We start from the raw sequence: 14,905 nt of genomic DNA, 5'->3' as shown, positions 1-14,905 counted from the left end.
AAAAAGTCTGTTTCTGGGTCACAGTGACACCAATAGCACAGATTAGAAAGTCTGGAATAAATGCAGCTGTCCCTCAGTATCCAATGGGGATTGGTTGCAGGAATGCTGCAGACACCAAAATCTGCAGGTGCTCAAGTCCCTGATATAAAATGGCATAGTATTTGCATATAACCTATGCATATCCTCCCTTATACTTTTTTATTTTAATTTTTTTTGAGACCGGGTCTTGCTCTGTTGCCAGAGCTGGAGTGCAGTGGCACAATCTTAGCAAAATCAGTCCTTCTTCAATTAAAAAAAAAAAAAGGAAACATTTAGACCTGAGAAAGTTCTCAGAAGTGTAGGAAAAAAAATTACAAAAGTACACTCTACATGTATGAATTCAACATTAATTCTATAGTACTACTACTTAAGCATCATAGAAAACATTACTAATGGTTTTAAAAATTGGTTTTATAGGGATGGTAGAGCTTAGCCAATACCTTGATTACACAGAACTGATCTCAAAGCTTGCCTTTCCTTCTAGGGAATTTGTCTATTAGAAAATGCCAGCACCTCCTAACACATAATACCTTTCCAACTGATACAAGGATCCAGTTTTCTGTTTTGATCTTGTTCTTCTAACGGTGTCCTGTCTACTTGAATTCCAGAGTCCTCTCTGCTTAAGGGCTGTTGATCATTTTCCTCTTCACTTTCTTCAGACCAATTCTGATTTAAAAAAGAAATACACTTTAGCTTTACAGAGTATGACACTTAAAGCTATTTACATTAAAAGACTAAGAAAACTTTGAAGAAAAGCAAAAACTTTGAAGCAACATAGAACAGAAAAACAAATTTTTTTTCCTAAATCTCTTGGAAGCGCCTATTACAGGAATGGAAATATGATTATTACTTTTTCTTTTTTTCCATAATGTTGAAATAATAAGGAACGGAATTATTTTTTGTGGCAAAAAGTCCCAAGATCACAGGTCCTTAAGGGATACTTGTACTCATCTCTTTTAACTTTTTCTTTTTGAGACAGAGTCTCTTGCTTTGTCATCCAGGTTGGAGTGCAATGGCCTGATCTCAGCTCACTGCAGCCTCCACCTCCTGTGTTCAAGAGATTCTTGTGCCTGAGCCTCCTGAGTAGCTGGGATTACAGGCGTGTACTACCACACCCAGCTAATTTTTTGTATTTTCAGTTGACGGGGTTTCACTACGTGGCCCAGGCTGCTCTCGAACTCCTGGCGTCAAGTGATCCACCCACCTCAGCCTCCCACAATGCTGCGATTACAGGTGTGAGCCACCAAGCCCAGACAACTTTTTAAAAAATTATTTAAAAAAAATAGACACAGGATCTTGCTATGTTGCCCAGGCTGGTCTCAAATTCCTAGGCTCAAGCGATCCTCCTGCCTCTGAAAAGTGCTGAGATTACAGATGTGGCCACCATGCCCAGCCCCTTTTAACTTCTAACTACTAATGATTTGGTGTGAAATCCTAATCAGGCTTCCATAATAAATGACTCTAGCTTAGTGAAAAGTGTTCCTGTTTTAGCGAAATTGACCTAGGGTGAAAAGACCCATTAAAATCATCTGTATCACCTGGTGTGTATTTCAATTTTCAGTAGCAAAACTACTACCACTTACTGGTGTGTCCATGTATGGAACAATGTCCATTTCTTCACCTTCCATCAAGTATTTTCCCCAGTCGAAATCATCTTTCTTTTCTAAAATGTAACAGAAGAACTTCATCAGCTTTATTATATCTATCTTTGAAAAAAACCCTCAAAACTGAGGAAAAAAGACTAACAAGACTCAAAATAAAATAGGAAATAAAAATTTAAAAATATTGAAACATTTAATAAATTGATATTCTAAAACATTTTACATTTTAATTAACTCATTCTCAAAGGTGAGTGTTCTCTTTCTACAGCTGAAGGTAGTTTGTAAAGTTAGAACGAATACAATCATCCCTCAATATCTGAGGGGAATTGGTTCCAGAGCAACACCACCCTCCGCAATGCTCAAAGCTGATAGAAAATGGTGTAGTATGTGCATATAACCTAAATACATCCTGCTGTATATTTTAAATAATCTCTAGATTACTTATAATACCTAATTCCAGGTAAATGCTATGTAAATAGTTTTTTAAAAAATTGCATTATTTTAGATTGTTGTATTATTATTATTTATTTATTTTGGATATTTTTGATCTGTAGTTGATTGAATCTGTGGGTCTGGAACCTGAGAACATAGAGGGCTGACAGCATTTTAAATAAAATTTTACAATTGTGATAGCATCCAAAGCAATAGAAATACTTTAGTTTCACAGATTTTTATAAGTTTCAATAAAACTCAATGTTTAGTAACTAAGTAATCAAACAATTTCTCTTTTACTTCTCATATGTTAAGTCATCTAGTAACATACCCACTTCTTTATTTCTTGGTGTCTCCACATAACTGCTGTTTGAAGGAGAGTCTGACAGACACAGAAGAAGTGACAGTATGGAATAATGTGCATCTGTCTTTAAAAAAAAATGAACAACATAAATCTCTGAGGCTGGGAAATACTTTCTACACTAGATTGAGTAAAGATAACTCCATGACAGTTATGTCCCCAATTTTTTTCCTGGTTTGAGAAAACATGAGTTATACCTAAATAATTCCTAACCTTCAAACTTCTTCATAGCTCAAATGCATACACATAAGGCACCTCAAAGCCATCTGAAATCTGAGTTCTATATTTCTAACAAGTGTAAGATCTGAGTGGATGACAGCTTTTTATTTCTAAAATGACGGAAATGTCTTTAGAGTATAACATTATGGTTAAAAATTATTCTCCTGTGGCAATATATATCATGAAGCTTAAACATGCCTGACAGTTTAACTCAGATGTACCATATTTTATTTAACCAGTCCCCTATTGATGAAATTTAGATTTTTTTCCCAATCTTTCACTATCACAAACTTATGTTGTTTCATATTTTTTTTTTTTCCCTGAGATGGATTTTTGCTCTGTTGCCCAGGCTGGAGTGCAATAGTGCGATCTCAGCTCACCGCAACCTCTGCCTCCCTTGGTTCAAGTGATTCTCCTGTCTCAGCCTCCCGAGTAGCTGGCATTACAGGTACGCGCCACCACGCCTGGGTAACTTTTGTATTTTTAGTAGAGATGAGGTTTCACCATGTTGGCCAGGATGGTCTCGAACTCCTGACCTCATGATCTGCCCGCCTCGGCCTCCCAAAGTGCTGGGATTACAGGCATGGGCCACCACGCTCGGCTGTTGTTTCATAATTAGGAGAGTTTATCTGTATAATAAATTCCTAAAAAGTGAAATGCTAAGTCAAAGAGTGTTTGTATTTGGAATTTTGAGAAATAGTGTCAAAATATCTTCCATACAGGTAATACAAATATACATACATATAGAATTACCTGTTTCTCACACCTTTTATTAATCAGATCAGTGAAAAATGTTATCTCAGTGTTGCTTTAATTTGCATTTATCTTATCTTATGAAATGGTAGGCACTTTTCCATAAGCTTAAAAGTACTGATTTTCCTTTATTGGGTATTACTCTCCTTTGTTCAAGTTTCTATTTGATTGCCAGTCTTTTCTTATTCATACGATTGATTTTTAAATTGGGATATTAGCTGTGTGGGAACGCATTAACTCAGCAAGCCTGAATTACCACAGCCTTCAGCATCCCCCCAAAGGGCTTATTTTCATGAATAAAAACCTTGGCCAGCTTGTGGTAACTGAGCTCTTGAAATATTTGAACTGGCAAACGTGTCCTGTATGCTCAGATCTTGAACCAGGTTGTACTAGTCTGTTTAGATCGTTGGTGGAAACAGGGTGACTGAAGCTGTACACCTGCTTTCCTTTGAAGGCTCTGGAACTTCAGTAATTGTGGTCAGTCACACAGGTCCTATGCCTAAGAGATAAGCGCCCAATAAAAGCCCCAGAGTCCTGGGCTCAGGTGTCCAGGTAGACAACGCTGGCCACCTGACAGTATGTCAGAAGAGACAGAGCAAGCATCCAAACCAGACTCAAACATGGCAGGAATGTTGGAATTATCAGACCGGGAATTGAAAACAACTATGATTAATATGCTAAGAGTGCTAATGAAAAATGTGGATAACAAGGAAGAACAGATCAGAAATATAAGTGGTGAGATGGAAACTCTAAGAAAGAATCGAAGTGTTCCAAATGAAAAACAAAGTGTCAGAAATGAAGAATGCTTTTGATGGGCTTACCCAGTAGACTGGCATGAGCTTGAAAATATATCAACAGAGCAGGCTGGGGTAGCTCACGCCTGTAATCCCAGCACTTTTGGAACCAAGGTGGGCAGAGCACTTGAGGTCAGGAGCTCGAGACCACCCTGGCCAACATTGCGAAACCTCATCTCTGCTAAAAATACAAAAATTAGCCGGGCATGGTGGCATACGCTTGTAATCCCAGTTACTCCGGAGGCTGAGGCAGGAGAATTCCTTGAACCCAGGAGGCTGAGGCTGCAGTGAGCTGAGATTGCACCATTGCACTCCAGCCTGGGCAACAGAGGAAGACTCCGTCTCAAAAAAAAAAAAAAATAAATAAAAATAAAGAAATTGAAAACAGGAAACAATAATAAAGACAGCAAAACCAAAAACTGATTTGCTCAAGAGATTAATAACATTAATAAATCTCTAGACATACTAACCACAAAAAATAAAGAGAGAATATATACATTACTAACATCAGAAAATAAAAAGGGGTCATCACTACTGATCCCACGGACATTAAAAGGATAATAAAGAAGCTGGGCGTGATGGCTCATGCCTGTAATCCCAGCACTTTGGGAGGCCAAGGCAGGTGGATTGCTTGAGGTCAAGAGTTCGGGACCAGCCTGGCCAACATGGTGAAACCCTCTCTCTACTAAAAATACAAAAAATTAGCTGGGCATGGTGATGGGCACCTGTAATCCCAGCTACTCGGGAGGCTGAGGCAGGAGAATCACTTGAATCTGGGAAGTGGGGGTTGCAATGAGTCGAGACTGTGCCACTGCACTCCAAGCCTGGGCGACAGAGTGACACTTGGTCTTAAAAAAAAAAAAAACGAAAAAGAAAAAAAGAAAAGAAGTGTGAAGTTATTGCGACACTACACAGCAATCTCCAACCGTTTTGGCACCAGGGACTGGTTTTTTAGAAGACAATTTTTCCATGGACTGTTGGGTGGGGGTTGGTTTCAGGATGAAACTGTTCCACCTCAGATCATTAGGCATGATCGTCATAAGGAGCATGCAACCTAGAGCCCTCAAATGTGCAGTTCACAACGGGGTTTGCCCTCCTATGAGAATCTAATGCCACCGCTGATCTGACAGGAGGTGGAGCTCAGGCAGTCATCCTCACTCACTCCACTGCACCTTCTGCCATGCAGCCCGGTTCCTAGCAGGCACATATTGGTACTCATCCACCACGTGGAGGTTGGGGACCTCTGCTATAACAAACACATCTAAGATGCCACATAGCAAGAGAAATGGATAACCAATCCCACCTTGTGTAAGTGGGTGGGGGCTGTGGACAGAGATGGGATAATGAAGCAGACAAGACTGCACAGCCTTACTGATTCCCTCAACAAACATGCACTGTCCACTGTGCTCTAGGTGTCCGGGAACAAATCAGACACAGAGCCCTATGCCTGTAAAATGTGCATTTTAAAGGGGGAGACAAGAAAGGAACTATAAAGAAGTGAAATACATAGCATGTGTGGAGACAGTGCTTGAGCTTAATATTAAAACGTGAGTTTCCTCAGGCAGGGGAAAGGGGAAGAACTATGCAGGCACAAGATGTGTCACAGCAGAGCTAGGGAATGTGGTCCCACTGTGCTCAGGGAACCCACAGCTGTTTCCATACGCTTGCAATCCTTGGTTTGACCTCTAGGGGGCCAGAGACTCAGCAGCTAAGGTCAGCCATGTGGGCTCTGCTTGCTTCTGTGACTCACTCCCAATAAAAATGCTGGTCACCAAGGCTCAGCTGAGTGACCCTGGGGGGAGTGGAGGGTAACAATTTGCACATGTTGTCATATACTGTTACTGAGAGAATTAACTGCATCCCCAGGTGACTCCACTGGGAAGGAACATTTGGACATGCGTGCCTAGCTTCTCCTAGATTTTGCTCTAAGCACCTTTTCCCTTTGGTGATTTTAATCTGTATCCTTTCACTGTAATAAACCATTAACAGTGAGGATAACAGCTTTTTTTTTTTTTAAGTTCTGTGAATCCTTTGAGCAAATCATTATGCCAAAAGGTGGTCTTGGGGAATCCCCCAAACAATATGAGCGTATGCCAGACATCTAGTAAGCATCTATACAGTCACTGCCAAGTGCCGAGAAACCATTTGAAAGTTTTAAGATACCCAAACAATGCTACTATTTGTATCAATCTCTGATCTCTCTTTCCTTAGTAGGACTGAGGTGAAAAAATGATTAAAAACAAGCTCTTTCATCACAAACTGAGGCATATCTAGTTTGATGGTAATACTTAAGTAAATTTCCAAGAGATCCTGTTAGCCAGTAGATAATACTAAAATAAAATATTTAGTAACAGAAACAAATTGACAATAATCAGATGGGAAACAGTAAAATACACAATGGACATCTCGTAATTGAAGGCATACCTTTATTTCCTTTATACTGGGAAGTGGTGCATTTAGAAATTCCTCAGTTAATCTCTTCCAACTAGCAGCTTTGCTAAGATCAGAATGAATGATAAATTTTTCATAAATTCTAAAATATAAAAAAACAATGATTATAAAGCTATCTTAAAAAGATCTGTAAGAAAATACATATATTTCTGGATGTGCACATATACACACTGACTTACCCTTCGATTGTTTTTTCTATTTTGTGGCTGTTGACATCCAAGAAACGATGAAATCTATTAAAGACAAAATGCAATTCTTATGCCAACTCTGTCACACAGGTAAGTGAACTCATCTCATGGCCCTCCACATCCCCCATATGCTCTGTACTCAGCTACACATTTCCAGAATGGAGTGTACCTTGTCCTCTGTTACCTCCACCATCAGGCAAGCAAATAATCACTGTGTCCAAGACTGTGCAAGCATCCTTTCTCCAGCACACAGGTGCTTCCTGACCCTCCCAACCTTGTCCTCTGGCTCCTCTGTCTTCCCATAAGCCCCTGTATCTAAGTCCAGCTGAACACATTCTACATCAGGTGGTCCCAATCTTTTTATGCCATAGTGAGGCCCAGTGAAGCCTAAGGACCCCTTCTCTGAATAACGTTTTTAAAGCCAAAAAAGAAATACAAAGGAATCCCATTATACTGAGGTACAGTTGTCAAATATTTCAAGAAGTTTATGATATGGCAAGAAATGTTATTTATGAAAGTATTAAATAACAAGATTAAGCAAAAGGTCCAATTAACTACCATTAATGTAACAGTAAACAACATTTACAAATATCTACAACTCTGATGTGAAAACAGTATGTGACTTTTACTGGTGATAAAGTCATAGGTAGGCTAATACTACTATGGTTTGCTGCCTTCATTCATAATAGAAGGAGATGCTACTTTTCAGTTGGAGATTAGTATAATTTTTTCCTCATCCAAATTAACAAATATCTGAATTATATCTCCAGATCCCAAGGTTAAAAACCCCTATCATACATTAACTTTTGTCTCTTTCTTAAAGACAGAGGCTATCTCTTACTCATCGTTGAACTTTTAAGGCCTAGAATTCTAAATTGCCACAATTTTCTTTTTTCTTTTCTTTTTTTCTTTTTTTTTTTGAGACGGAGTCTTGCTCTGTTGCCCAGGCTGGAGTGCAGTGGCGCAATCTCAGCTCACTGCAAGCTCCGCCTCCCTGGTTCACGCCATTCTCCTGCCTCAGCCTCCCGAGTAGCTGGGACTACAGGCACTCGCCACCACGCCCAGCTAATTTTTTGTATTTTTAGTAGAGACGGGGTTTCACCGTGTTAGCCAGGATGGTCTTGATCTCCTGACCTCGTGATCCACCCACCTCAGCCTCCCAAAGTGCTGGGATTACAGGCGTGAGGCACTGCACCCGGCCCACAATTTTCAAGAATGTAAATATGAACTATTCATTTTTCTGATGGTTTAAAGCATCATAAAATTACAGCATAGCCTATGCAACTAATGTATATGTATATACCATAGCCTATGCAAAAAAATGCTTTCCATTTTTTAGTATCAAAGAGAGCAATCTGTACTTAAAAGAAATAAAATTACACTACTGAAAAACATATGATTCTAGTCCAGTAAATGGGTGAATGTAACATCACTTTACCTATTATAATTTAGTTCCTGAAATCTGTGAATGGAAATAGTAACCTCCAATGTCTCTCCCAGCTCTAAAGTGATGACCATCTGCCTACTGTCATTTAGAAATACTAGTAGAAAAATAACGTGGATTTCAGCATTTAAGTTTCTGTATTGTATAACCTATTTCACATATTGTTTATTTTTATAAGTTACATTTAAGAATTCAGTTTATTACTTCAGAAACTTGGCATGCTTTAAAAGAATCTGAAAGCCCCGTATTCCTATTATAAGCCAACTAGACACTTTATGGCTATGATCATTAAGGTAACTAAGATTACGGATTTTGAAAAACTGTTCATTATCCGAGAAGATTTTTACTGAAATTAAACAGGTAGAATATTAACATTAACATTCTTTTAGTAATAATCTCATTATGGGTAACGACCATAAAAGTATTGTTTAATTTACATCTCCCATAAAGAAAAATAGGAGATCTCACTCTACGTAAAAATCTAAATTCTGTAAGTCTTTAAAAATTAGTTACAAGAGAAACTGCATTAGAAATTGTATTAGGTGACTTAGCGTGCTACATGCCAGGAGCTGTGCAGAGATGCAGCATTCTAGCTGGAGTGGAAGTGGAGGAGACAGGAATGACAGGTTAAATCAGTGTCATGACACGCGTTTTGGAAAAAGGAGAGCAGGGTGAGAGAGACCTTACACTGGGCTGACCAGGGAGCAGGAGTAAGTGAGAATACAATCTCTTTAAAAAAAAAAAAAAAAAAAAAAATTATAAAGATGGAGTTGCTACGTTGCCCAGCCTGGCCTGGAGTCCCGCCTGGGCCTCCCAGAGCACTGGGGTTGCAGGCGCGCGCCCCGGCCGGCAAGAAACCCAGTTCACGCTTTCCCCGTGACGATCAGTACGCGTCCCGGGTAACACGCCGTGGGGTGCGCAGGGCACCGCGCCGAGAGCGCTGGCCGGCGGGGAGCGGGAGGCGGCAAGGCCTGCGAAGGATCCCTGAGGCCGCGCCCGCCTCCGCCGTATGCCCCGCCCCAGCGCGCCCCAACCCCGGGCTGCGCGGGACCCACGCGCGGGCTCCGAGCTGTGGCCGGGAACCCGCCCGCGCGCCGTGCCCCACACCTGAAGTTGGACCACGCGAAGTTTAGGGCGAGCTGGAAGTTGGGGTCTGCCTCGTCCTGGAGGCCGGCGACACCCCGGACGAGCTCCCGCACATCGCGCTCCTGCTGCGCATCTACCCGACTCCACGGCGGCCCCTGCCGCGCCATGTTCCACGCTCCTGCAGCGCGCGACTAACGAATAGGTGCCTGTCGCGCGAGAGTTCGGGCTCCTGCGGCAGTCCCCTCCGGAGCTGGCGGCTTCCTCGCGAGAGTTCGCACTCCCGTGCCGGGCGACTTGCAAGCCGGCAGCTATTCTCGCGACAGTTCGAGCTTCCGCTTTGGAGGGTACTGCCTGGCGCCGTCCCGTGTTGGGGACTGGAGTGCGCATTTTCTGGTTGCCCGACGGTACGTTTTCTACTGTACTCAGGGTTATCTGGTGTCATCGTGAATCAGATACATAAGGGTCTCTAGCCAGCCTCGGTGATAGTGATTTTGAGAGCAGCCCGTTAGGTGCTCGGTCAGCAAATGCATTGGGACCCGCCTTTCCAGGAACCCTGAACTCTTAGTTGCTGAACCCTCCCGGCCCTGCGGCTTCTCCTTCCAGTGATGGTCCCTGCGGATCTTGGTGTCCCATCTACACAACACAATCACGCTACACACATCCGTACTACACAACCGGCATCAGCGAAGCAGCTGTCCCGACCCTCTAGCAGTCCCGGCTGGCTCTTGCCCTGCCTGTTCCTCAGGGGCGGCTTGGGGGACTTCATAACCCCACCTGGCCGGAGGTGCTGGGGGGTTGGGGGGGAACTTCATAACCCCAGCTGGCCAGAGATGCTGGGGGGGACTTCATAAACGTCACCTGGCCAGAGGTGCGGGGGGGGGGGCTTCACAACCCCACCTGGCCAGAGGTGCTGGGGGGACTTCGTAACCACAACCGGCCAGAGGTGCCGGGGGGATTTCATAACCACAACTGGCCAGAGGTGCTGGGGAGCCATCATAACCCCACCTGGCCAGAGGTGCCAGGGGGACATCATAACCTCACCTGGCCAGAGGTGCCGGTGGGACATCATAACCTCACCTGGCCAGAGGTGCTGGGGGGACATCATAACCACACCTGGCCAGAGGTGCTGGGGGGACATCATAACCCCACCTGGCCAGAGGTGCTGGGGGACATCATAACCCCACCTGGCCAGAGGTGCTGGGGGGACATCATAACCCCACCTGGCCAGAGGTGCCGGGGGGACATCATAACCACACCTGGCCAGAGGTGCCGGGGGGACTTCATAACCACACCTGGCCAGAGGTGCTGGGGGGACTTCATAACCACACCTGGCATGTACCACCACGCCAGGCTAATTTTTGAATTTTTGGTAGAGACGGGATTTCGCCATGTTGGCCAGGCTGGTCTCAACTCCTGACCTCAAGTGATCCATCCACCTCAGCCTCCCAAAGTGCTCGGATTACAGGCATGAGCCACCGCGCCCGGCCGTATCCTGGAACTTTACTGAATTCATTTCTGAATTCTAACAGTTTTTTGGAAGAATCTTTAGGTTTGTTTAAATATAAGGTCACATCATCTACAAACAACGACAATTTGACTTTCCAATATTCATGCTTTTTGTTTCTTTCTGTTGTCTAATTGCTCTGGTTAAAACTTTGAGTACTGTGTTGAATAAGTGGTGAAAATGAGTATCCTTGTTTAACAAAACAGAGAAAAGGCTTTCAGTTTTTTTTTCCCATTTAGTGTAATACTAGCTGTGAGTTTATTTTATATGACATTTATTGTGTTGAAGTATGTTCTTCCTATACACAGTTTGTTCAGGGTTTTTCTCATGAGAGGATGTTGAATTTTATTGAATTTTTAAAAGCATCTATTGAAATAATTTGTGGCTTTCGTCCTGCATTCTTTTGATGCATTGTGTCACGTTTATTGATTTGCATATTCTGAACCATCTTTGCATCCCGGGGATGCATCCCACTTGATCAAAATGAATGATCTTTTTAATGTGTTCTTGAATTTGGGATGCTAGTATTTCATTGAGGATTTTTGTATCTATATTCATCAGAAATATTGGCCTGTAGTTTTCTTTTTTGTTTGTCTGTTTTTTGTATCAGGATAATGCTGGACTTGTAGAATGAGTTTAGGAATATTTCCTTCTTTTATATTTTTTGGGGTAGTTTGAGTAGAATTGGTATTAGTTTTTCTTTAGATGTTTGGCAAATTCAGCAGTGAAACCATCAGGTACTTAGCTTTCCTTTGATGGGAGACTTTTCAGCACTGCCCCATCTCACTGTATGTTATTGGTGTATTCATGCTTTCCATTTCTTCATGTTTAAATCCTGGTAGGTTGTATGTGTCTAGGAATTTATCAATTTCCTCTGCCTTTTCCAATTTTGGGTATATATAATAGTTGCTCATAGTAGTCTCTAAAGATATTTTGAATTTCAGTGATATCAGTTGTAATGTTGTCTCTTTGTCTGATAATTTATTTGAGTCTTCTCTTTTTACTTAGTCTGTCAAAAGAGTTTGTCAATTTTGTTTATCTTTCCAAAAACCGACTTTTTGTTTTGTGATCTTTTGTATTTTTTGTTTCAATTTGATTTCTGCTCTGATCTTTATTATTTATTTTCTTCTCTTAATTTTGGGTTTGGTTTGCTATTGTTTTTCTAATTCTTTAAGGTGGTGCATCATTAGGTTGTCTGAAGTCTTTTTACTCTCTCTCTTTTTTTTTTTTTTTTTGAGACAGGGTCTGGCTCTGTCACTCAGGCTGGAGTGTAGTGGCGTGATCTCGGCTCACTCCAACCTCTGCCTCCCAAGCTCATGCCATCCTCCCACCTCAGCCTCCTGTGTAGTTAGGACTACAGGCATGTGCCACCACACTCGGCTTTTTTTTTTTTCTTTTTTTTTGGTATTTTTGATATAAACAGGGTTTCATCATGTTGCTCAGGCTGGTCTCGAACTCCTGAGCTCAAGCAATCCACCTGCTTTGGCCTCCCAAAGTGCTGGGATTACAGGCATGAGCCACTCTGCCTAGCCTTTACTTTTCTAACGTAGGCATTTATTAGTATAAGCTTCCCTCTTAGTACTGCTTTTGATATATTTCATAGGTTTTGGTACATTGTATTTCAATTTTTTAAAGTTTCAAGAAACTTTAAAATTTCTGTCTTAGTCGTTTCATTGAGCAATGGTATTCAGGAGCATGTTATTTAATTTATATGTATTTAAATAGTTTCCCAAGTTCCTCTTGTTGTTGATTTCTAGTTTTATTCTATTGTGGTCACAGAAGACAACTGATATAATTTTGATTTTTTCAAATTTTCTGAGACTTGTTTTGTGGCCTAAGGTATGATCTGTTCTGGAGAATGTTCCATGTGCTAATAAGAATGTGTATTCTGCAGCTGTGAGATGAAATGTTCTGTAAATATCTGTTAGATCCATTTGGTCTATAGTGCAGATTAAGTCAGATGTTTCTATGTTGATTTTCTGCCTGGAAGTTCTGTCCAATGCTGAAAGTAGGTTGTTGAAGTCTCCAGCTATTATGGTATTGAGGACTATCTCTCTCTTTAGCTGTAATAATATTTGCTTTATACATCTGGCTGCTCCAGTGTTGGGCGCATATATATTTACCATTGTTATATCCTCTTGCTGAGTTAACCACTTCATCCTCATATAATAACCTTTTTTGTCTTTTTTTTACTGTTTTGTCTTGAAACGTCTTATATTAGAAACTTTATCTGATATAAGTATAGTGACTCTTGCTTTTTTGTTTCCATTTGCATGGAATATCCACTTTCATCCCTTCCTTTTCAGTCTGTGTGTATCTTTATGGGTGAAGTGAGTTTCTGTCCATTTTTTTTTTTTTTTTGTGACAGAGTTTCTTTCTCATTGCCCAGGCTGGAGTGTAATGACACGGTTGGCTCACCACAACCTCCGCTTCTTGGGTTCAAGTGATTCTCCTGCCTCAGTCTCCCAAGTAGCTGGGATTACAGGCACCTGTCACCACGCATGGCTAATTTTTTTGTATTTTTAGTAGAGACGCGGTTTCACCATGTTGGCCAGGGTGGTCTCGAACTCCTGAACTCAGGTGATCTGTCCCCCTTAGCCTCCCAAAAGTGCTGGGATTACAGGCGTGAGCCACTGTGCCCAGCCGAAATGAGTTTCTTATAGGCAGCATATAGTGAGTCTTGTTTTTAAAATACATTCAGCCACTCTATGTCTTTTTATGGGAGAATATAGCCTATTTATATTCAATGTTATTATTGATAGGTTACTAATGCCATTTTGTTACTTGTTTTCTGGTTGTTTTATTAGTCCTTCCTTTCTCCTGGTCTTCCTTTTTGTGGAAGTGATATTCTCTGGTAGCATATTTTGATTCCTTGCTTTTTAATTTTTGTGTATCTATTATAGGTTTGTCCTTGGCGATTACCATGAAGTTTGCAAAAAACATCATCAGTTCTTTTAAACTGAAGACAACTCAACTCTAATCACATAGAAAAGAAAAAAGAAAGAAAAACTAACTTTGGGCCGGGCGCGGTGGCTCACGCTTGTAATCCCAGCACTTTGGGAGGCCGAGGCGGGCGGATCACGAGGTCAGGAGATCGAGACCACGGTGAAACCCCGTCTCTACTAAAAATACCAAAAAAAAATTAGCCGGGCGTGGTGGCGGGCGCCTGTAGTCCCAGCTACTCGGAGAGGCTGAGGCAGGAGAATGGCGTGAACCCAGGAGGCGGAGCTTGCAGTGAGCCGAGATCGCGCCACTGCACTCCAGCCCGGGCGACAGAGCGAGACTCCGTCTCAAAAAAAAAAAAAGAAAAAGAAAAAAAAAGAAAAACTAACTTTGTCACTGCTGCTTGTTGACTTTTTGTTGTTTCTATTTTTATATTTTTTGTATCTTCACAATTGTTTTACTTATGATTATTTTTGATGGGTTTGTCTTTTAGTCTTCACACTAACGATATGAGTGATTTTTTTTTTTTTTGAGACAGAGTCTAGCTCTGTCGCCCGGGCTGGAGTGCAGTGGCGCAATCTCGGCTCACTGCAAGCTCCGCCTCCCGGGTTCACGGCATTCTCCTGCCTCAGCCTCTCCGAGTAGCTGGGACTACAGGTCCCCGCCACCATGCCCAGCTAATTTTTTGTATTTTTAGTAGAGACGGGGTTTCACTGTGTTAGCCAGGATGGTCTCGATCTCCTGACCTCGTGATCCACCTGCTTCAGCCTCCCAAAGTGTTGGGATTACAGGCGTGAGCCACTGCACCTGGCAAGGGATTTTTTTTTTTCTGAGACAGAGTCTCACTCTGTCACCCAGGTTGGAGTACAGTGGTGTGATCTTGGTTCACTACAACCTCCATCTCCAGAATTCAAGTGATCTTGTGCCTCAGGCACCTGAGTAGCTGGGATTACAGGCATGCACCACCATACCCAGCTAATTTTTGTATTTTTAGTAAAGATGGGGTTTTGCCATGTTGGTCAGCTGGTCCTGAACTCCTGAGTTCAAGTGATTCACCCACCTCCACCTCCCAACGTGACATGAGTGATTT

General features: G+C 42.0%; 1 protein-coding gene across 9 annotated transcripts in view; it reads right to left on the bottom strand.

Moving 5' to 3' along the window:
- TUBGCP5 (tubulin gamma complex component 5) overlaps positions 1–9,577 on the bottom strand; it is a 50,862-nt gene extending 41,285 nt beyond the window's left edge. For 3 of the 9 annotated variants that reach the window (XR_004370778.2, XM_032758532.2, XM_058443947.1), the window contains exons 1-6: positions 9,390–9,577; positions 6,830–6,883; positions 6,624–6,732; positions 2,404–2,500; positions 1,623–1,702; positions 570–705 (exon numbers count right to left, since the gene is read on the bottom strand). Coding sequence is in view for 8 of the 9 variants with exons in the window: in XM_032758532.2 (XP_032614423.1) it covers positions 570–705; positions 1,623–1,702; positions 2,404–2,500; positions 6,624–6,732; positions 6,830–6,883; positions 9,390–9,535 (622 nt within the window). In the remaining variant the exon portion in view is untranslated. Of the gene's footprint in view, positions 1–569; positions 706–1,622; positions 1,703–2,403; positions 2,501–6,623; positions 6,733–6,829; positions 6,884–9,389 lie in introns of those variants that run through there. The other 6 variants (XM_032758524.2, XM_032758527.2, XM_032758525.2 and 3 more) reach the window with 3 other exon arrangements.
- Positions 9,578–14,905: the final 5,328 nt, after the last annotated feature.

Source organism: Hylobates moloch, unplaced genomic scaffold, assembly GCF_009828535.3.
Source record: "Hylobates moloch isolate HMO894 unplaced genomic scaffold, HMol_V3 SCAFFOLD_9, whole genome shotgun sequence".
NCBI lineage: Eukaryota > Metazoa > Chordata > Mammalia > Primates > Hylobatidae > Hylobates > Hylobates moloch.
This window is presented reverse-complemented; position numbering and strand designations above follow the sequence as displayed.